This window comes from Mustela erminea, chromosome 19, assembly GCF_009829155.1.
Source record: "Mustela erminea isolate mMusErm1 chromosome 19, mMusErm1.Pri, whole genome shotgun sequence".
Lineage (NCBI taxonomy): Eukaryota > Metazoa > Chordata > Mammalia > Carnivora > Mustelidae > Mustela > Mustela erminea.
Window position 1 is genome coordinate 34,998,836 of NC_045632.1, and position 23,241 is coordinate 35,022,076.

A 23,241-nucleotide genomic window follows, 5' to 3' on the forward strand; every position below is an offset into this window, starting at 1 on the left:
TAGACACTTAGAAGTCCAGCTGCAGGTCTCTGACTGGGTTTCCTCACTGTTACGATGCAGCTGCGGACGACAACCCCACCCAGGCAGCAGTAGCTCCTCATGGTGGCAGTAAATGGGCCAAAACTGAAGAGGCCTGTGAGCCAGGGCCATGAGCACACCCCCCCCCACCCCCGACCTTCCAGGTTGGCTCTATGGTCAATCCTACTTCACTGACAGGGAAGCAGGAAGACCATGGACCTGCCTGTGAGCATCATGAGGCAAAGCCACCTGTGTGGCCCTGGGGACAGGGGCTGGGGACAGGGGCTGGAAGGTGCCCACACGCCCCACCCAGAAACCTCCCCCCCGGACCTGGCTCACACCAAGAGGAGGTGGAAAGTGAACAGAGAGAGCCAAGGCTTCGTCATAAATAAGAAGGACCATCAGCCAGCCCACACTTGCTTGAGGGGCGTCCTGATGCTGTTGCCAAGGTGAGCGCCCCGAGAACAGCATCTGCCAGGATGGACAATGGCGGCCGAGGCCCCCACTCTCTGGTGAGGCTGTACTAGCATGTCAGAGCTGCGGTAGCCAACGCCACAGACCCAGGGTCTCAGATAAGAGATGTACTTTCTCAGCATGCTGGAGGCTGGAAGTCCCAGATCAAGGTGCCTGCAAGTTTGGTTTCTCCCTCTCTTCTTGGCTGGTAGATGGCTGCCTCCTCCCTGTGTCCTCATACGGTCTTCCTTCTGTCTGTGTCCATGTGTCCTCTTCGTTTTTTTTTGTTTGTTTGTTTGTTTATTTATTTATTTATTTATTTATTTGACAGACAGAGATCACAAGTAGGCAGAGAGGCAGACAGAGAGAGAGGAGGAAGCAGGCTCCCTGCTGAGCAGAGAGCCCGATGTGAGACTTGATCCTAGGACCCTGAGATCATTATCTATCTGAGTGGAAGGCAGAGGCTTAACCCACTGAGCCACCCAGGCGCCCCCATGTGTCCTCTTCTTATAAGGACCCTACTCTTATTGGATTACAGCCCACTCTAACCACCTCATTTTAACTTAGTCACTTCTTTATTTTTTTAAAGATTTTCTTTCTGGGGCGCCTGGGTGGCTCAGCCATTAAACATCTGCCTTCAGCTTAGGTCATGGTCCCAGGGTCATGGGATCAAGCCCTGCATCGGGCTCCCTGTTTCACAGGAAGCCTGTTTCTCCCCCTGCTTGTGTTCCCTCTCTCACTGTGTCTCTGTCAAATAAATAAAAAATCTTAAAAAAAATTTTTATTTCTTTATTTGACAGAGCACAAGCAGGGGGAGCAGCAGAGAGAGAGGAGGAAGCAGACTCTCCGCTGAGCAGGGAGCCAGATGATGGACTTGATCCCAGGTCCCCAGGACAATGACCTGAGCCCAAAGCAGCCGCTTAATCACTTAACCAACCGACTGAGCCACAGCCAGAGGCTGGTGTCCCTTAATCACATCTGTAAAGACACTCGCATTCTGAGGTCCTGGGGGTTAGGACTTTAACATGGGAATTTGGGGGAGGACACAATCCAGCCCAAGACAAAGGTACCAGGAAGTGACACAGGGGACTGCTCACCGGTCTCCAGGGAGGCACACAGTGTTGGGGAGCAGAAAGAGAGATGGAGGTGAGGCAGAGCAAAACCTCTCCTGGCCCAGACTGCCTGGGGCTTCAACAGGATGCTACGAAGCCCTCAGGAAACCCACCAGCTCAGCTCGGTCCCAGGCCGGCTCACAGTGGCTCCTCTCTTCAGGCAGGCACGACATCACAGACAGTCCATTGTGAAATAGGCAAAAGACTTGAACAGAGCCTTTGCAAAAGAAGATGGACAGATGGCCAACAGCACGAGGGCTTAGCATTGCCACTCATCACGGCAATGCCCATTCCAGCCACAGTGACAAGCTAACCCGCAGCAGAAAGGCTGAAATTCAGGAGGGACAAGACCGAACGCTGGCAAGGATGTGGAGCCAGCACGACTCTGACAACGAGTTTGCGGGAATGCAAAATGGTTCAACCACTTAGGAAAACAGAATGACGGTGTCTTAAATACCCAATTATATACCTACTCTATGACTCAGCAATTCCTCTTAGCTATTTAGCCAAGAGAAATGAAGACATATGCTCGCTCAAAAAAATTGTACAAGAATGTTTATAGCAGCTTTCTTCATAATAACCCCAAACTGGAAATGGCCCAAGTGGCCATCAACAGGAGAGTGGATAGAGCGTGGGGTAGCTAGACAGTGGGATACTGTTCCGCAGTAAAAGAGGCACAAACAGGGGCACGGGGGTGGCTCATTCAGCGAAGCGTCTGCCTTGGGCTCAGGTCATGATCCCAGGCTCCTGGGATCGAGTCCCATATCCGGCTCCCTGCTCAGTGGGAAGCCTGCTTCTCCTTCTCTGCCTGCTGCTTCCCTCTGCTTGTGCTCTCTCTCTCTTTCTCTCTCTCTGACAAATAAGTAAATAAAATCTTTTTTTTTTCTTTTTTTAAAAAGCACAGGGGCACCTGGGTGGCTCAGTGGGTTAAAGCCTCTGCCTTCGGCTCGGGTCATGGTCCCAGGGTCCTGGGATCAAGCCCTGAGTCTGGCTCTCTGCTCAGCGGGGAGCCTGCTTCCCTCTCTCTCTGCCTGCCTCTCTGCCTACTTGTGATCTCTGTCAAATAAATAAAATCTTAAAAAAATTTAAAAATAAAATTTAAAAAGGCACAAACAATGATGCAGAGAACAACAGGATGAATCTCATAAATGTTATGTTAAATGGAAGAAGCCAAATGAAAAAGAATTTATCCCAATGACATGAAGGTCTCAGAGAGGCTAGCCAAAGCTCAGGGCAGCCTCAAATATCGAAGAGTCATTTGAACCAAAATATTAGTAGCCCTGAGGTTGAGATCCCTCAACTGAACTAACTCATGGTGGGGAAAAATCAGAGCCGTGGTTGTCTCTGGGAGCTAGAGACAGGGATTGCCTGAGGCTGGGCAAGAAGGAATTTTCTAGGCTGATGTTAATGTCTCATATTTTGACAGCAATTTGGGTTACACAAATGCATGCATCTGTCAAAATTCAGCAAACATATGCTGAACATTTTTGCATTTCATTGTAAAGTTTACATGAAGAGAGAAACCAGGGAAAAAATTGAAGTTTAATTAATGGCATGCATGCTTCAGTGTGGGAGGGGGCGGTCTCATGGATGCCCAGGTTCCCTTGAAAGACAGTTAAGAAAGAAGACGGTTGGATGGATGGATGGATGGGTGGAAGGAAGGATGGACAGATAGATACACCTAGTTAATTCTTTTCTTAAATTCTTTCTATTCAAATAACTGATGTGGTTTCTGTCTCAACATGGACCTTCACATGCCCTGAGCAGCTATTCTAAAAAGCATATATGATCAGGCCACTTCACTGCTTAAAACCTTTTAACTGCTCCCCATCTCCAGCCAGATAAACTTCTTAGCCTGTCATCTAAGGTTCTTCACCATCCAAACACTTATTACTACCCTAAATTGTCATCACAGTCAGCAACTGGCTATTTCATGAACACACTTCAAGCTTTCCTACCACCCCCTCATACACTCAGGTGACTCTGCACACCTTCTCTTTACTTGGAATATCTTCCCACCTTCTCCTCCTGCTAAACTACTCTGTCAGTCAACTTCTCTTTGAAACCTTCCTTGATTTTCCGAGGCAGAGAAAAAGACCACCTCATTTGGGCTTCCCCAGTGCCCTCCCAGAACACTCATCCTACCAGCTGCTGTTGGCATAATTATTTCCCTCCCAGACTAGGACCTGCTCAGGGGTAGGGATCCATCCCCATTCCTTCCTGAATCCTATGAGCCTAGAACATTGCCTGGCACTGGGTGAAGTTCAATCCATATTTGTTGCATGAAAAACATAGAGGAACAGATGCACTCTACAAGGGCAAAGAAAAGTCATATCTGAAGTTTAACAAACACAGTTAACATTTTAAAAACTTAAGTTCTAGGGTGCTTGGTGGCTCTGTTGGTTAAGCATCTGCCCTCGGCTCAGATCATGATGCCAGGGTCCTGGGATCAAGCCCCACGTTGGGCTCCCTGCTCAGCGGAGAGCCTGCTTCTCCCTCTCCCTCTGTGGCTCCCCCTGCTTGTGCTCTCTCTCTGTCAAATGAATAAATACAAATCTATTAAAAATAATAAAAATAAAAACTTGGTTCCATTTCATTTTTGAAAAATATAAAAATTATTTAGTGAACATAATAGTTAGTCTGGGTCTTGTTTCTCTTTTTAAGCAGAGCTGGACTCACTTTCTGCCTCTCTAACTGGCTTTAACAAGGTCATAGAAGTTCATCTGACAAGTTTATAGAAGTTCATTTCACAAATTCACAAAAGCCAAACTTGCCTCGATGGTCTCCCTGAGGGTCTAATCAGATTCCTTCAGGATCTGACGCACATTATTTTTAATGATAGTAACTTTATTCTTGTTTTATTATTGAAATCATACATCCTTTTATGTAAAAACCATGGTAAGTAAAACAGACAAGAGACACATAAAGAAGAAACCCAAAATTCATTTAAACCCACCACTCAGAGGCACCAGGGTGGCTCAGTCGGTTGAGCATCAGACTCTTGGTTTCTGCTCAGGTCATGATCTCAGGGTTGTGAGATCGAGCCCCACATAGGGCTCCATGCGCAGCACAGAGTCTGCTGGAGATTCTCTCCCTCTCCTCGCTCTCCACCTCTCACTGCTCCCAGGGTCTCTTTAAAATAAATAAATAAAATCTGAAAAAAAAAAAAACCTACCACTCCAAAATAACCACTGTTAGCATTTGGTAAACCAAATGTACCAGTAAGAACCCAAGCTGGTGCCTCGTTTAAAAATGATCCAATGCTTTTTATTTTTTTATGATTTCAGACTGTCCTGCCTGGTTGCTGAGCCTGAGCACACAGACAGAAGAGCCCTTGGTGAACAGCCACCCCAGTCACAGGATGCAAGTCCCAGCTCTGAAATCCGCAGGGCTCCTATAAGCGGGAGTTCCAACGAGAAACAGCAACAGTGGGAAAATATCTGGAGGGTAGTAAAATGACAAAGAGCCCAATGAACACATTTTAAAAGTACATTCACATTTGAAAAACAGAGTTATTAAATTAGCAAGAGGGAACACATTAGACAGGGCAGAGCTGAGTTTCCAAATGTCTTTCTGGAAATAATTAACTTCTGGCGGCGGGCGCGGAGTACGTTCCCGGCAAGTGGGAGGTGGCACTGGGGCTGGAAACTGGAAGGTGGCCCTGGGGAAGGGCTGTGCGCGCTGAGGGTGGGGGAGGGGCGGGCCCAGGAGAGCAGGCATGGCTCCCGGCATCGCGAGGCATTTGGGCAGAACAGTAAGAGCACGGGCTGGGAGATCTGAGCCAGTATCTGCTCTCCCACCTACCCGTGGTTAGGGTTGCCAGCATGTTTCTTAACTTCCCCACGCCTTGGTTTTCCCATGTGGCAAACACAGATAATCTAGACTGCTACTTTATTGGATAGTGGTGACCAATATACAGAAGGTTGCAGAGGAATTAGCAGTCTGTGGTGAACACCCAAGTCTTACAGGGGAGTGCTGTGGTTGCTCCTATCATGAATGAGACAGAACAAGGCCAGGCAAGCGTCCAGGAGGTTTGCAGCTGATGCTGGAGAAGGAAGGGACTGAGGACCACGCAGCTCACCAAAATGACTTGGAATCTTAGAACGAGGCTCTTGCTGATTCACTGTAGGCAAGAAATTATGCAGTGAGGTTCAAAGCCGCAAAGCTAGCTCAAGAGCCTCTGGGGAAATAGATCGATCCTGGTGAACTAGTCAGCGATTGCTGCAGTATTGCTGGATAACAACCATCCCCAGCTTCAGGGGCTTACAGCCAGTGAGGGTTTGTGTCTTGGGTTGGTTTGGTTTGCTTTGCTTAGGGGTCTGCAGATGGGCTGGTATGGCTCTGCGCTGGTCCCCAGGGCCTTGCCAGGCCTGCTCCCTGCATCTTATTCTGTTGGCCCTGGCCTGTGGGCAGTGGCTACCCAGTATGTGTCCTTTTCAAGTCAACAGACAGCAAGAGCCACCCGCCCCCCCAACCTGAGAAGCACACAGGTGGCCTCTGCCGACATTGCATTGGCCAAAGCAAATCATGTGGCCAAGCCTGGGGTCAGCAGGGAAAGGACGTTACACTGCCCTGGGGTGGGAGAGGACAGAGCAGGGAAGGAAGACTTGGTGAACAACACAGCAGTCAGTCTCTCCCAGCCGAAAGAAGCAGCCCCATGGACCAGGAGGTGTCTGGGTGACTGGGTCCCCAGAGCTGGCGGCACCAAGTGCCAACGCAATGATGATGCTGGCACGTGGGGCTCCCTGGATACTTGAACACACAGACTCAGCTGTCTCGCTGCCGGCAGGCAGGCTCTTCAGCCCGTGCTCTCTTCCTTCTGAGGAACAGCATGTTGTGGATCTAGCTCCGCTCACTCGCTCTCTTGTGCCTCCCGAGAGGGGCCTCTGCAAAGCAAATGTCAGTTGCCCTGGGTCCAGCACAGTTCTGGTGATGGGAAATTGATCAAGATACAGAATCCAGGGATGCTAAGTCAGAGGAAGGGGGACGTGGCAAGGTTTGGGGAAGCCCATCCCTTCCATCGGCAAGGTCTTAGGATGGAGGAAAAAGAGCCTGGAAGACAGGACTCTGGAAGTCTAGGGCTCGTTCTGGAGCCATCTGGCATGATCTCTGGCAGAGTGCTTGGCCTCGCATTTCTCTCCGTGGGCCACCTGCTTTGGAATCACTGGGAAAGCTGGTTAAAGACACATGTTCTTTAGTAGCCCTAGCTGGTACTAACCAGGATCCCAGGGTCAGAGTAGGACCAGGATCCCAGGGTCAGAGCAGCGGTTGTGTGGGTCACGGCATCTCCAGAGGGTTCTGAGAACCTCAGCCAGTCTCTCAGGACCCAGGAGTTTTGAGCTTAAAAGCAGGGAAGAGAGGGGCACCTGGCTGGCTCAGTCGGTGTAGCCTGTGACTCTTGATTGCGGGGTTGTGAGTCTGAGCCCCTCGTTGGGTGTACAGATTGCTTTTTTAAAAAATCATTGTAAAAGAAAACAAGCAGGGAGGAGAAACAGATGCTTGCTCTCTGGTTTTATGTGCTAATTCCTTTTCCATCATTCCGTGGTGCTAGCCATGATGTTAAGCCCCCACTAAACTGAGCTACTACCCATTTTACAGACGTGGAGAAGGAGGGGAAGGTGGCGCTGCTGGCGCCTCGAGGCCAGCCAGCTGGTCCTGTGGAACCCTTGGCTTCTCCGTTCTTCTGGGAGCCCTTCCTCCCAAGTGCTTCGATCCAAACCCATCCTTCCTGGCCCCCAGGAGGCAAGATATGGGGAACTGTCAAGACATTTATCAGTGTTTACTGTCCCTTGAGTTCTTTGCTGACTGCATTATGCACATTGTCTCTTTTAGTCCTGTAAGGATCCAGTGAGATAGTTAATGAGGAGGAAAATAATGTGCAAAGAGCTGGAGTGACTTGCTCAATGTCACACAGCTCCCAGCTGTGGGCTGCGACAGCCTTGGAGCGTCTTGTCCCCAACCTTAACCCTATACCTGAGCGCCTCTCCTGGTCCCAGTGGCGAGAAGGGGGAGGAAGATGAACCTTCTCCATTGGGCTTTCTGCTCCAAGACCCAGAAGAGGAAACTCAGACGTGCCTCTTAGTGCTTTATCTCTTTCCCCACCATACATCACACACATGCACACATACACTCACCGGCAACCCACACCAGCGCACACAGCAGCCGTGTTGGGCGGGGGACAGTGAGTTTGGGCTTTGCTGCTGCCACTGCTTTGCTCAGAAAGCTGGGAGCCTGCTGAAAGTGTTGGCTGGCTTGGCAAAGAGGAAACTGCTCACAGGGTGGTTCTCGTGGGTGGGAAGAGGGGACAGGCTGTGCCAGACACCAGGATCCTGCTGAGACCCAAAGAAGCTGCGTGGGGGGAAGGGAGAGAAGAGAGGGAAGTTGAGGGCAAGGAGCTGCCCTTGGTCCCCTCCGGGGCACACAGCGAGGTTGCAGCTCTGGCAGGCAGCATCTGGGCGCCTGTGGGAGGTGAGTAATGGGTCATAAATAATGCATCAGGGTAAGGCAGGGGGCAGCTGAAGGAGGAGAGAGACTCTGGACTTGGAGCCAGGAGACAGGGGCGGGAAGCCCACCCTTGCCTCGAAAGGCTGGGTGCCTTCCTCTCGTGAGCTCTGCTTCCCACAGTGTAAGCCTGGGGCACTAATCCTGATGCCCACCCACTGGGAGGACATCGAGACAGAATGTGTGCAAACAGAAAGGTCTGTTCCAAATGGGAGGCGGTGTTCCTGCTATTACAGTTATTATGACTTCTAGAGAGGCAGGAGGTCGCAGTGGGCTGTAACAGAGACTCTGAAGCCACACTGCCATTGTTCAGTCCCAGTCACTGACTGTGTGAGCAGGCACGTGACTTTGCCTGTCTAGGCCTCAGTTTCCCAATCTGTAAAATGGACATAATGATAGCACCCAGCACATGGAGTTACGAAGAGGACTGAAGGGGTTAAGGATGCTTAGCACTTGGAACAGTGCTCAGTGCATTGAAGTATCCGAGAGCTGCCTGTCCCGTCCTCTGGCCGTCGGGCACCCTCGTGGTACTTCCGTGCTGGGATCTGTTAGGACTCATTGTGTGCCTGCTCCCTCCGCCATTCATATATTGAAATCCTAACCCCAGGGGTAAATGTTGTAGGGGGTGGAGCCTTTGGGAGGTGATGAGGTCATGAGGGTAGAATCCTCCTAAGTGGAGTTAGCGCCCTCATAAAAGAGACCCCAGAGAGCTCTCTCTGCTCCCCACCAACGGGAGGCTGCTGCTGTCTATAATCCCAAAAGGCCCTCCCCGGACCCTGGTCTCACACCTCCAGCCTCCAGAGCTGCAGACAAGCCACCCAGTCTGTAGTACTTGTCAGAGTGATGGGAGATGCCTAAGACGGGGCGGTTAAGCTGACGTGAGTGTGGGGGCGGTGGTGGGGTGCGCTCCGGACCCTGCCCGGCCCTGCGTGCTGTCCCTAATGATTATGGAGGCAGCAGGTGCGGTGCCCAGAAACGGCATCTTAGGCCTGAGGCTGTGGGTGGTCCAGGATGCCGACTCTCCCTGCCCAGCTTCAGTGCTCACACACCAGCCAGAGGCTCTGTTCCCCTAGAAGGCCGCTCGTGTCTTCCCTGCAGCCCCAACCAACCCAGCCTGCTGAGCTAATGGCTTTGTCTCAGGATCGAACTCTAACCCATCTTCAGACTTGCGACCTTCCAATTAAGTTAAGCCTCTGATGTAATAAACCCAAAATACAAAAAAAAAAAAAAAGCACTTTACATGTCTTTTCAGATAGGAAGTGCGATGCTTACGGTCATAAACCAATTCAGTTCAACGGTCATAGAGTAAACGACCCCCAGGTGCGGTCTGGTGTCGGGAGGGACTAGGCCAGGTTTTGATTGCTGCTGGGAATGCTGAGTACATTCAGGGCTTAGGGCCACACAGATGTATTTCCTTACAGATCTCCAGGTCCAAAGTCTGAAATGGGTCTCACTGGGCCAAATTCAAGGTGTCCGCAGGGCTGCATTCTTCTTGGAGGCTTTAGGGGAGTATCCACTTCCTTGATTTTTCCAGCTTGTAGAGACTGCCTGCTTCCCTTGGCTTGTGGCCTTCCTGCAGCGGTGCTTGCAGGCCACATCCTTCTCCCACCACCATCTCTGCTCTCTCCCGCCTCTCCTCCATGTTGAAGGACCCTTGTCATCCCATCTTGACCCCTCAGAAAATGCAGGATAATCTTTCTATGTTAAAATCAGGTGATCAGCAACTTCATCTCACCTGCTACCTTTGTTCCCTTCCGCCAAGTAATGCGACCTATGCCTGGGCTCCCGGGATCAGGACGCGGACCCATCGGGATGTGGGGGATCGGTCTGTCTACCGCAGATACTAGCATTTGTGGGTTGTCTATGGTAAGCTCAGCACTGGGTGGGTGGCTTACAAACATTCACTCCCTCTCTTCTTTCTTCAACAATAATGGCATATGAGGCCCAATGCCGGAGGCTAAAGCTGAGCAGCCAGTGAGACACAGTCCCTGCCCTCAGGAAGCTCACAATACAGGGCAGAGAGGGACCCGTGCACTCATGTACGGGCTTTAGGGAGGGTGTTTGAGTCATTTACTTCATGTGTCCACACCTGTTTCTTCCTGTGTAAAATCAGAAAATTAGTCTATGGCCATACCACCCTCAACATGCTGGATCTTGTCTGGTCTCAGAAAAATAGAGTGGCAACTCTCTCTCCAAATGTTGGGAGAATCAAATGAGATAGCATATGTACCTACCCTCTTAGAAGTATGCCTCCCACACAGTAGGGGCTTAATGAATGGTAGACTATTAATATTGGTATATTATTATTAAGCATGTGGTATGATGGGCAACAAAGGAGGGGAGTCAGGGAATCATGGAGTCACATGAGATCCAAATTGACACCCCAGGGATAAGCAGGATTAGCTAGGGGAAGTATAGGAAGTGAAAGAAAGGGACCCCAGGGAGAGAGAGTGCATGTGCAAAGGCCCTGTGGTGAACAGGACCCTCAATCCTCATGAGACCCTCATACCACTCCAGGTCTCTTGCCGCTTTGTATGTATAGGAGTTGTGCTCCCTCCCCAAAGGTCCAGAAGCCATAGGGATCCCCTGGATTCTTAGCATCTAGCTCCAAGGTGGCTGGATGATTCACTATACATATTTCACTCATCACAAGGATCCTCACTGTTGTCCCACTGTGTGGCCTGGAGCCACAAAATCTGGCATCCTAACAGCCACGAACCAGTGGGCCCCAACAAGGTGCCAGGTCCTGGACCAGGGCTTCTTCAGTTCACAACTTCTCTCCTCATGGCTTTATAGTTAGATGCATGTGCAATGAAGAGGAAACTTGCCTAACGTCATGCAGGGAATAGATGGGGGAACCCAAGGCTGTCTGACTCCCCATCAGGAGGGCCGCACAGGCTGGCAGCCCAGGCTTTGGTGGCTCAGCCCCAGGCATGGAGGCTGGACAGAGGAAAACGGGCTGAGGCAGAGACTTTTGAAAAATAGCTAGATTCAACTTAGGGGGGGCCAGAGCCTGGGGTGAAGGCCAGGGCAGAGGCCAGGGCATTTGTTAAAAAGAACACACTCCTCTCTTTCCCAGGATAAGTTGCAACAGCAGCAAGCCCCAAGATCGGAAAGGAGACCCTGGCTTGGACACTTAAGGGAGAGTCCCAACCTGCCCTCCCGCCCTCAGCAGAGCCTGGCCTTTCCTAAGGGCAGGGACATCTGATCTCAAGCTAGTGCAGGAGCCAGAGGGAGCCTCTCAGTTCTCTGTTCTTTACCTTGGGACAAAGCTGGATGGACTAAAGGGAAAAAATGCACGTGGAGGGTTCCTGGTATGGGGCAGTGGCTCCTGACCCCTCGTCCTCAAAGCTAGCAAACTTGGGCCACCTGTTTTCTCTTGGGGACCCCTGACCTGTATCACATCATGATATCCAGCCTACCTTCTTGGAGTTAAACTACTGGCATCTGCGCAGTTAGGGTTCAGCTCCGCAGGCCTGGGTTGCTCAGATCCTGCACATTCTAAAGACAATACTTGCCTTCCCTCCTGCTCCTGGGAGGTGGATAACCTCTGAGCCTCTGGAATGTTCTAATTGCAGCTTGGGTACGTCTGGGGCCATGGGCCACACTGTATGGGTTTGCCCAGGTGGGTGACAGTAATAATATGACTTATGGAGAATGCTGGTTTGGGATCACTGAAGGCCCTGGGTCCTGCTGCATCGGTGGACCTCTTGGGGTCCAGAGACGGACCGGCTAAGCTCAGTCACACTGGTGCTGCGCTCTTATGGGACCAATAAAACTCTGGACACCAAGGCTCAGGTGAGCCTGCCTGACTAGTCCTCTGCACATGTTCTTGCTCCTGGCACCTAAAGTAAGCCTGTCCCGTGTGACTCCACTGGCTGGGGGGTGCCCCTGGAAACTCACGCCTGCGGGCCCCGCACGCTGCTCCTGCACGTTTCCTCTCTGCTGATGTGGCTCCATGTCGTATTGTGAAAATAAGTGGTAACGGTGAGGGGTGATGGCTTTTCTGAGTTCTGGGAGTTCTCTGTGCAAATCGCTGAGCGTGAGGGTAGCCTTGGGGACCCCGGTTACTTCCTCAGTTTCTAGCCTCTGGTCATTATGGGGCGGAGGACTCTGCGGGGACACCATGGCCTGGAGAGGGGAGGCCACCCACCCCTCCCCACCGCGGGCAGTCCAGCCACAGGGCCAAGTCCTCCCCAGGTGTAGGAATGGCACCTGTCTTGATTAACTCAAGCCTGGGTGGGGCTGGGACAATGACACTGCAGAAAGGGGGCCACTTCTCCCCAGAACTTTGGGACAGAGGCTCTTCCAGCCATGTGTGTCCTCTTTGGAAAGAAAAATGACACTGTCTCCCCCAGAGAGAGCATCTCAGCTTTCGTCTGCTTCCTGCCAGACTCCGGTCTATCTGGAGCTCCCTGGAGCCCGCAGGAAATCTGCTTCTTTCTGCCCCTTAGGGTTCCCCTGACCCCTAGAGCTGGATAGAGGACAGCCTGGAGGGCCACCCCACCAGCAGGGCTGCCTTTCCCTAGAACAATTCCTACCCTTGAGGGAAACTGAGGCAAGCTCAACTAGGCCAAACTTCGCTCTGGTCCTTGTGACAAACTAAAAACATTGGTTCCTGAGATTGGGGCCAAATAGCTTACCCCCAGGCCTGCCTCGGTTTTTTTCTGTTTTTAAGTTGCTATTTGAAATGATTATAGATTTATAGGAAGTTGCAAAAAAGTACAGGAAGTTGCAAAAGGAAAGGTCCTGTGTACTCTTCACTCAGCATTCTGCAATGGTAATATTTTACAAGATCAAAACCTCTGGCTTTAAAATGATACTGGCACAATCAGGAAAGTGAGGGCTGGCAACCAGTTCGTCGGTTTCACTGAATGCCCCCCAAAACTTGCACAGGTGTGAAGACAATGAGGGCTTTTAGGCATGCCTTGTCCCCCGTCTGAGGATGGATGGGTTGGCATTGACAGAAGACAGAGACCAAGTAGCCAGGCAAAACGAGGCTGCAGAGTGACCTTAGGAGGTCATCCAAGAGATGTGGGCAAAGCTGTCTTTGGGAGGATTGGGATTGCTTGCAACAAGTTTTCAATAATGAAAACTTGCTAACATCCTGAATGCCTGGTGATTGAGACTGGCCAAGGAGATAATGACACTCCCACACAGTAAAGATAATATAGCTATTGTGATTACGTTGTAGAAGAATAACTTTTATCGGGGTAAATGTTCATGATATACTGGCAAGGGGAAAAAAGAGCAGCAAAAATAATACAGGCAGTATGATTCTTTGGGGGATAACACACACACACACACACACACACACACACACACACAAAAACTGCTGAAGGATATCAACCCCCAAGATATTAACATGTTAACACTGGTTATCTTTAGACAATGGCATTATGAGAGATTTTAATTTTCCTTCTGCATCTTATAAGTTTTATTAGAATTTTTAATTGGAATTCTTAAATTCTATTAGGACTATTAGAATTTTTAAATAATATTGCCAGATCCACCCTTTGTCTTGACGTAGCACAAACTCGGGCTCTGTGTGTCTGGTGAGACTTCCGGTGGGGGATGGGGGGTGGGGAGGGGTCCTGCTGCCCTCTGGGGTGGGGGAGGAGATGGTAGGGTGTCCAGAGTTACCTGGAGAGCAAGAACTGGTCCTGCAGGAGTGGGTCTTTGCATGCAGGGAAGAAAGGGGGCAGCAACATTGCCAGTGCGTGGTCCAGGGTGTCCCAGGAGCAGGGAGCAGGGAGCAGGTAATCTGGTGCCCGCTGAAATTCCAGATCCAGGCTGAGGCCGGACACTCACTCTCACCCACTTCCTGGTTCTTTACCTTCTGCTCACACACACCCTGCATTCTCGACCTCCTTTCAGGAACTCCTGACAGGGTTGAGCTCTGAGCCTCCCAGAGCTTTGTGGAAGGCCTGGCTGACCTAATGGAGGAAGGATGGATGGTGTCTCCCCCATCATCCCTTTTCCCATCTCCATCCGCTGACTTTCCACCTCTCAGATGCCTCTTCCTCCAGGAAGCTCCTGCTGACTCCTGCAGGCCCCCACCATACTGCATGCTAACCTCAATCACGCATGTTAGCAGAGTTGGCCTAGTACCAGATTATGGGACTCTAAGCTGGTTTCCTCCATCAGTGCATAAACCTGATCCGCTCTGGTTCACCAGTGCACTCTACAGCACAGGTCTTGGCACCAAAGAGGCACTCAACCAACCCCATAAAAGAAGAAAAAGGATCCACTCTTCTCCCCCTGAGGCCCTTTGGCTCACAGTGAGTGGAGAGTGTGAGTGGGGGGTGGGGGTGGTTCCTGCCTCACCCTCCCTGCCAAGAGAGCAAGCTTCCATGGCCCCAGGCTCTTCTGTGCCTCCGACCCCACCTGCTAGTTCTTTTACTTTACTTTCTACTTGCTCCAGTCATGGTCACGAGGGGACTGGAGAGGAATGGTGACTCAGCCCAATTCATCACCACAATGGAAAAACCCAGTCACCTGTCCTCCTGGCAACAGGACCGGAGCTGCCTCTGCGTCTGGAAGGGCAGCAAGCCATACTGCTTTCAAGGTCCTTTCGTCTTTCACCTGCTGAAAAATCAAAGACTTGAAATATGGAGGAGCACCACCGTGGACACTGTAGACCTGCAGCACCGTGAATCTCAGCAACCTGAGCTGCTGTGTTCCCCACACGGTGGCCTCATCGCGGCTTCACATGTGCCCTGTGGTCGGAAGCGCACACTGTCAGGCTTTTGGCCACCAGCACCTGAGTTGCCCTTCCTACAAGGCAGAGCCCACCTCCTTCTAGAGGATCACAGAGCGTCTTCTCCCAGCCTCCCTTGCAGCTTTGGCAGACGTCCTGCTCTGGGCGCCTCCGATCAGACACGCACAGGCTTGACCATGATTTAGAAATGAATGGCACAAGGAAGACAAGGCCACACGGGAGACTGATGAGGACACAGAAGCAGCGGCAGCGGCACCTGAGGCTTCAGAGGCAGCCATGGTCCTGCTGGATGGAGTGCCTGGTGTCCTTGCCCATGGGCAGTGCCAACTGCAGCAGCTGTGCCCACGGATGGCAGTGGTGGCTTTGACACCAGACCAATGCTGCCGCGTTGGGCCAGAGCTGCCTGCCCTCCTTTTGGCAAAGGCTTTTCTGCTTCAACTAGCCATCGTCAGGCTCTATTTGCTACAGCTGCCGAGACTGCTGCATTAGCTGGAATTTCCAGATGGGGAAACAAGGCTCAGAGGCATCTTCAGAAAGGCCGTGTCTCGTCTCCAGCAGAGGTGCAGGCTGCTCTCCTGCCCATTTTACAGATGGCAGAGGGGAAGTCCAGCAAAGGCAGTGACTCAGGCAACACCTTTCAGGTCCTTAGGAGCAAGGCCAGGGGATGCGTCTTAGAGGCCCCAGTCCCAGCCACCAGCTTGGCCCTCTGCCGGGCTCTGCCCTCCTCTGTTCAAAGCCCTGCCGTCTGGCCCGTCCTCAAACAGCACTGCCTCCGGCACAGGGTGTTAAAGATGAAGGGAGCCCAAGAGCAGAAGGGACTGAGAGCTGGCCCTTCTGCTGACTCAGCAGGGACTCCTCCTTTCCTGGCATGACTACCATCCCATCCAGAAGGGGCCGGGGCCCCCTCTACCTGCTGGTTCCCCAAGCTAAGCACCTATGCTTGGTGCAACAGCCCCCCGCCCCAGGGGTGGGGAGTGGGGGTTCTTGCAATTTTATTTCTTCACCATCGATTAAGTGTCCACTTTTAAGGGTTCAAACCTGTAACCTACCCCACCTGGGGTTCATGAATTACCTGAGCCTCCTGGATCGTGTGTCCCAGTTCAAGGCCATGGCAGATGCCATTCTGCACACAGACAGACATGTCATAGTGTCAAAGCTTTTGTTAGGCAGCACTGAGACCCTCCTGGGGCCCGTGTTCCCTTCAAGGAATTCAGAACAGGCCCCATGAATTATGTTACTAGAATATCCACAGTTAGGTTTGTTTGATGACTAGGTGTGAATTTATTAAAAAGGGCAGAACTCAGGGAAGCCTGAATCTCTAATACAATCATAACAATTTAATCATCAATAACAGCAACTATTCAGTGATCACTTAAACCACATGTCAGACCCCACATTAAGCATTTTCTTCATGAGCCATCATTTAACTCTTTTTTAAAGATTTTTAAAAATTTATTTGACACACAGAGAGAGCACAAGCAGGAGGAGTGGCAGGCAGAAGGAGAAGAAGTCCTCCCACTGAGCGGGGAGCTCAATGCGGGACTCCCTCCCAGGACCCTGGGATCATGACCTGAGCCAAAGGTAGAAGCTTAACTGACTGAGCCACCCAGGCGCCCCCCCATTAATTAATTGTTACAAGAACCCTCTGAAAGTTCATCACCCCAATTTCAGAATATGGCATGAAAGCTCAGAGAGGGTGAGTTTGCTGGACATCACACAGCCAGGAAATTAACCACCCAGCCTGTGCTCTTAAGGACTGGCTCCAGACTTGTATATATAGAACCACAGTCTCCTTGATGTTTTGGTCACACAGGGCCACTCTGTCACCACTGACATCACCCATCCCCTTCACAAAAGTGGAAGGTGAGAGGCAGGGATTTCCCCAAGGTGAGCCCCAGGGCTGTAAGGAGAACCCAAGTTTGCTGCCTTCCATGTGATTCTTATACTGTACCCCAAGCAGGAGCATGCACCCCATCTCAGGCGGCCAAGTCTTACCGGCTTCTTCAAGGCAGGAGAGTCAGTTCAATGCCCTGGCAGACTCCAACATAGCCTGGAGCTGAGGGAAAGCCATGACCTTAGCCCAAGCCAGCCCAGACGAAGGGGAGGAAGTGCTGTAGGATCTTCTTGACCTCCCACCCAATGTCATCCTGGATCTCCCGGATGACTGGTCCAACTCACTGGCTCTGCAAAAAAATAGGCTGGAATCCCGGAGAAGGCAGATCCCTGAGCAAGGTCACCAGCAGGGCCTCAACAGAGCCACCTTGCCGTCTCCACAAGCACTGTTCTGGGCTGTCTTGACCAAGTAAATTCTTTCAGGTCATCAGATTTCCATTCTCCCTACAGCTGGACTCCATCTAGGGGCTTTGGCTCTGCCTCATTTGGGGTGACAGGTGAGAGCAACGTCACTGGGTCAGACCAGAGTCAGCCTGAGGAAGACAGGGCTGGGCCAGTTCCCCTCCCTGAGGAGAGCAGAGACGTTGACACTCTGAGCGGGACCCTGGGGGCCCAGAACACCTTTACCGGGAGACCATCACCCCCCACGAGTTCCCCCAAGGAAACCCTGGGGCTCTGAAAACTGGACGAAGCTCCAGGGCCCCTGAGCACCAGGTTCTTTCTGACCCCCCAGGGCTTTTCCCGATCGGCTCCCAGGAGGCGGCGGGTGGGGCCAAGCCGCCGGGGCTGACGGAGGCTGCTGTCCCCACCGGCTGGCCAGGCTTCCCCTCGGGAATCTAAACAAAGACGGACACAAGGTCTCCCCCCCTTCCCCGGAGCCCGACGCCGCGCGACCGCAGGGGGACAAGCGGGGTGCGCGGGCGGGGGCCTTCCACCGCACCCCGCCGGCACTGAGCGGCGGGGCCCCTTCCCGCCGGACGCCCGTTGGGCGCTCCCGCCACCGCAGGAGGTGGAAACCCAGCGCCCCGGACCGCCTGGGGCGCGGCCAGCCCGCGGGGCCCAGGCAGCCGGCGGAGCGCCCACGCCCGCCACACCCACGTGGGCACGCCCCCCGCGGCGCACCGCCCCCAGCCCGGCCCCCGCCCCCCGCAGCGGCAGCTCGGCTGAGGGGCTCCCGGCTGCCCGCACCTGCACCCGCGCGTTGGCGGCCCCGGCGCCGAGGCCCCGCTCCCCGCCTGCGCGTCTGTCTCGCTCATATCACCCTCGGTGAGTCGGCGGCGCCCTCGGCCCTTCTCCCCCACTCCCCCCTTGCCGCCGCGGCTGAGGCCAGTCCACCCACCCGGAGCCTCCTCCCCGCGGGCCCCGAGACTCGCCAGCCGCGCGCCCCTTCGCTCCCGCCACGTTTTGCTTACGAGGGTGGCGCCCCCTCCCTCCTTTCCCGCCAGGCTTGGGGACCCCCCGGGTGTCGCGGTGGGGGAGGAGCGGGCCGCAAGTCTTCTTTGTTAGAGCTACAGGCGCCGGGGCCCCCCGCCCGCCGCCGCCGGGAGTGTCACCCGCACCCACCCCGCGCGCTCCCTCCGCCTCCCGGAGCTTACCCCAACCAGGTGGCGGCGCGCGCCTTTTAGGGGTGCGCGGTCGTGCAATTGGTGGATTTTTTTAACCCGTTTTGGAGGGAGGGGGAGCGCGGCGAGGAGGGGGGGGCGGCGAGAGCGCTCCTGGCTCCCGGCAGCTCCGCCTGCCTCGCTCCTGGTTCTCCTGCTGCTCCGCTCCTCGCCTCCCGCGCTCCTCTCCCGGCCCGGCAGAGCGCGCTCCCCGACGCCGCAGCGCGGAGATGAAGGTGCTGGGACACAAGATCGAACTGCTGACAGGTACCGCCGGCTCTGCCCGCGGCCGCCCCGGAGCGCGGCCCTCGCCGCCCGCTACTTTCCGAGTTGGAGCGGGAGCCCCGCGCGCCGGCCGGGGTTTGGGGCGGCTCGGGCTCAAGCCGGAGGAGGGGGTACGGTTGCCAGCTGATTCCGAGCTTGTGCGCTGTCTGTTCCTGTGCGGAGCCCGGCGGCGGGAGAGGACGTGGGGCTGTGCTCTGCCTGGCTGTGCTCCAGCCCATGGGGCCGGCGTTTCGCCGGCCGGAGCGTGGGCCAGGGGAGTGGCCCCTTGGAGTCTCCGACTAGCCGAGCACTAGTCAGGTCATCGAAAGGGAGCTCAGAGCCCCTGCCTTCCAATCAGTGTCCCCTGTAAAAAAAAAGCTCTCTGGGCTCTCACCAGGACCCCTGCCAAAGGCCTCTTATTTCCTGCTCCGCCGCGACGATCTGAGCGCCTCTCCCTAGCAAGAGAAGTTTCTTCCTGGGAGTAGAGGCCAAGCGGTCTGGGAAGTGGGAAGCGAGATGGGACCGAGCTGGCGGGGACCTTGGGCCTTGGGGCCCCGTGGAAACCACCTCCAGGTTGCTGTGGCTGGAGATAACAGAGGACGCTGGGTATGCCCAGAAGTGGAGGCAGAACAGAGAGCAGGGACAAGGGAGCTGGCATCTGGAAGGTGGGAGAGCTCTCCCAGGCATGAGGTCATAGAGACTCAGGCAGGGGGAAGGGGGCTAGAAAGGGAAACATCCTGGACCCCCCTGCCCCAGTTCCAGGGCCTGGATGGTGGAGGTGCTCAGTTAGTGTGTACTGGGGGGGGGGGGGGGATCTGTGTCCTGTACCCGTCCTTTGGCACCTGGCAGGCTTTGGTTCCTGACCTCCAGGACTGAAACCGTCTGGTGCAAGAGAACAGAGCACAGGAACCCTGGTACAAGACAGCGAAGGGGGCAGCAGTGTGGGGGTGCACTTAGGAAACAAGTTGGAGTCTGAGGTTGCTGGAGGGAAGCAGAGAGATTTGAGCGCATGGCAGTGTTTGAACTGGACCCTAAAAGACCATTTCTGTTACTGGAGAGAGAGGTGGCATTCCAGGCTGCAGATGGAGAGACCTGCTCATACACAGGCCCTGGGAGTGATGCGGAGGGGCCGGCACAGGGGGAAGGAGGTCTGGTGCACTTTCCGGCTGTGAGTGAGAGCTAACTCACCTGCAGCTCACGACAGGCTCACAAGGGAAGCGCTGGAAAATCTGCCCAGGTGCTCAGCGGGGCCACCTCTGAGCCCACTTAGCCACCGGTGCTGGCCCTCCCCTCCCTTATGAGCTTTTCCCTGTAGAGCTCACTTGAGGCCGGCCAGCCCACAGGACTTTAAAGGAAACCGCACAGGCCACTGCACTTGCTAATGCCCTTGAGGGAAGTTTTTACAAGCCTGTGGGTGTTGGAGCCCTACATGGAAGGCAGAACTTCTGGATCCTCCCCTTCCCGTCTTTGGCTTCAGAAGGACCTGGAGGAAGAATGCTCTCAGGAGGCATGTGTGGGGGCTCCAGTGGGGGGTCCAGCTTTGGGGTCCCAGGGGCAGTGCGCTGTTACCTCCTGAGTACTGGGGTCAGGGCCCCTCCCTCCCTCATCAGACAGGCTTGAGTGTTCTGGCAGACTCTGTAAGCCTACTCCCCCGCCCTCCCTGCTGGCCAGTTGGAACAGGATCCCCTTAGGCACTGTCACACTGTGGTTGTGGGTCACGGGCCCCCACCCTTGCACCTCTCACCAGGGCCTGAAAACCAGTGCATCCCTTCACTCTCTGCCTTGTGGTCTTTGCAGCCATTCCCCCAACCCCTTCCCATCCTCTTCTTTGTCCCACAGACAAGTGTTCAAATCCCAACCCCATTGCTCCCCAGCTTAACCTCTCTGACTTCAGGTTTCTCCTCTTAGAGATGGAACTTCTGACCCCTTCCTCTGAGAGTCGGCATGAGGCTCTCTGAGGTAGCACAGGTGAGGGGCCTCGCCCCAGTGGGCACCTCTGGGGCTTCATCTTCCTTCTGGTTCCTTAATCTTTGCTGTTCCTGTAATGGAGAGCCCCCCCCCCCGCCCCCCGCCTTCCCCTGGCTGGTTGGCCCCTAGGAAGTTTGGTTCTGTCCCTACTCCACCTTACCCTGCTCACCTGCATCTGTGAGATTTTGACCCGCCTCTTCCGTCGGATGATGAGCAGGTCAAGGTCAGCACAGTACCCAGTTTATTGCGGAGGCATACAGCAAGTGCCCCATAATTGTCGGCGGAACCTGGGCACACCTAGCCTGTCCATCTGATATGTCTCCAGGATAATTTCTTAGAGACCTGTAACTCCCTGCCCCCCACGTCAGCATTAGCGGATGATTCATTAAACCTGTTGGCTGAATGCCTACTTCTCCAGCTTGTTTATAGTTTTCACACTCTCCCCGTTTGTTAGTGTGCCCATTTTCCCAGTGAGGTCAGTCCCTTCATACAGCTGGGAAGAGGGGGAGCTCAGCTGCGGCCCTGAGTCCTGAGTCATCCTGTGTGTTCAGACTGCCTGGCTTCGGGCCAGTCTCTGAGCTGCTCTACACTGCTCCCATCTGTAAAATGGGATCATCACAGCACCTACCTGCTTGTGTTCCTCAGCAGTGAGCTGTGAGAACAGGCATGAATGCTGAGGGCAGTGTCCGGCAGGCAGTCAGCAAATGGTACTTGTAGGGCTGATGTCCCCAAGTTTTTTCCGTGTCCTGGGGTCTCGTCTTCTGGAATGTTCCAGTTCTTTCTCTGGCTTCTCCACACAATCCTGATTGCCCTGAGGTGTGCCCCTGGGGGACTCTGCTAAGATCTCAGGTTCCTGTCACATGGGACAAATTGGGGCACAGCATCTGGAGTGACATCACAGCTCTGACATCAGGTGCGGAAAGCCAGGTGCCCCTCTCCTGTGGGGTCAGGAAGGTGTCCAGAAGGTGTCACACGCAGTCTGAGCATGTCTATTTGTTGCAGAGAGAAGTGGGTGGTAGGGGCCGTTCTAGGAAGTCTCACGAAGGACCGATGCCCACGGTGACCAGCATTTTCCAGACGCCCTCAGTGTCTTGATGGGTGGGGAGGGCAGGGATTTGGCGACCAGAGAATGTAATGTCAGGGTCTCCTTTGTTTTTCTCAGCTCCTCAGAAAATTCTTAATTTCTCTGAGCCTCCGTCTCCTGGCCAGCAAAATGGGAATAGGGGCCGTCCCTCAAGACCACCATGAAAAGGAGCCCAGGACGCTGCCAGGCCCACGCACAAACTTGCTACTGTCCTCGAAGGCAGACTCTCGGTGCCTTTTGTGGTGGGGGCAAGCGGGCCATCAGTCTGCTTGCACAGAGGAAGGTGATGGCTCGTGTGCATTTGTTCGCAAACAGTATGCCTCCAGGGTGGCTTAGAGACCAGAGAGAGCTCTAACAGGGCGGATTTGGGACCCTAGTGTGGTCCCTTGGGAGCCTTGATATTGGATGCTGGAAGTGGCTTAAAAATGCCCATATTTAATCACTTGATGTGTGATTAAAAAGCCAAACTTTTGCCTGTTCTGTCTGGAATTTCAGTGTCGTTTTAATGCATGGAATATGTAGTCCCACACAATTTCGTAGACGACCTTTAAATAGTGTTTGAGTCTTGGCAGGTGTGTTGACCCACATTTTACATGTGGGGGAAAATGAGAAGCATAGATTTATCCCAGGAGGCTGAAAATAGGATCCCCAAACCTCATCTCCCGTTCATCCATTTCAGCAAACGTCGTGGCTTCGCCGGGGGGGCAGGGGAACTGCAAGGGTGGGTGCGGGGGACACCCAGACAGGTAAGGAGGCTAGTCTGCAGGCAGAAGAGACATTAGAGTTGGCCCAGGGCCCCAGGTTGGGGGAGGGGCAACTTTTATGAAGGGCACTTGGCAGTGATGTATCAGAAGTTCAAACATATGTGTGATCTGTGACTCAGCAGTTGAATTTTTAGGAACAAATAAAGATGTGTGCAGAGGTGTTTGTTCAAGGATGTTTATCCTGTAGTTGTTTAGAGAAGAAGAAAAAAAAAAAAAAAACGGAACAATGTAAGTGCCTAACAGCAGAGAGGATAAATGGATGCGAGTGCCGTCCTACCAGGGAAGCCCAGCAGCTGCAAATCATCTACCTAAGGTGATTGGGCCACCTGAGCAGACGTTCCCTTACATTCCTAATGATAATGATAACAGTGATGACAGCTCACACCTGTATGGCACTTGGCACGTGCTGGGCCCAGCCCTGAGCACTTTCTGTATATTCTAACAACCCTTTCAGGCATGCGCTATTATCTCCTCCTTTTTAGAGATAAGGCCAATGAGGCACAGAGAGGTTAAATAACTTGCCATAAGTCACACAGATGGCGAGTGGCTAGCTGGAATTTGAACCAGGATATCTGGCTCCAGAGTCCCAAAATATGTTTCCAAACAGTGCAGGGGTTTTTTGTTTGTTTGTTTTTAGAAAAATCCCTCTTCAGCATGTTGATCAGCAGTGAAAAATGATGAAAGGGAATAAGGAAAAATGTCAACGGTGGTTTCCTCGGCGAGTAGGGATTCTATGTGCTTTTTACTTTTTTTTTTTTCTTTTCTGTGTCTCTGACTTTTCTCAGGGAATGTGTGTTACATGAAACTCGAGTTCTATTTTTAAAAACTAAAAATGAACAAACGCAGAGGGGAAAGTGCTAAA

At 53.3% G+C, this 23,241-nt stretch overlaps 1 protein-coding gene and 1 long non-coding RNA gene across 10 annotated transcripts in view; one reads left to right on the forward strand and one right to left on the reverse strand.

Moving 5' to 3' along the window:
• Window positions 1-13,179: 13,179 nt before the first annotated feature.
• Window positions 13,180-18,285, reverse strand: LOC116579932. 7 transcript variants are annotated; one of them, XR_004281468.1, is made up of 5 exons: window positions 18,111-18,285; window positions 16,801-17,534; window positions 15,878-15,928; window positions 14,583-15,449; window positions 13,180-13,858 (listed from the first exon to the last, which is right to left on the reverse strand). It is a non-coding gene; the product is annotated as an uncharacterized LOC116579932 (long non-coding RNA). The 7 variants fall into 7 exon arrangements; XR_004281466.1 differs by having other exon boundaries at window positions 13,181-15,449; window positions 16,801-16,861; window positions 16,984-17,534; XR_004281464.1 differs by having other exon boundaries at window positions 13,181-14,020.
• NDRG4 (NDRG family member 4) overlaps window positions 17,834-23,241 on the forward strand; it is a 40,447-nt gene continuing 35,039 nt past the window's right edge. The window contains exon 1 of one of the 3 annotated variants that reach the window (XM_032325896.1): window positions 17,834-17,964. Coding sequence is in view for 2 of the 3 variants with exons in the window: in XM_032325893.1 (XP_032181784.1) it covers window positions 18,530-18,566 (37 nt within the window). In the remaining variant the exon portion in view is untranslated. Of the gene's footprint in view, window positions 17,965-18,399; window positions 18,567-23,241 lie in introns of those variants that run through there. The other 2 variants (XM_032325893.1, XM_032325894.1) reach the window with 2 other exon arrangements.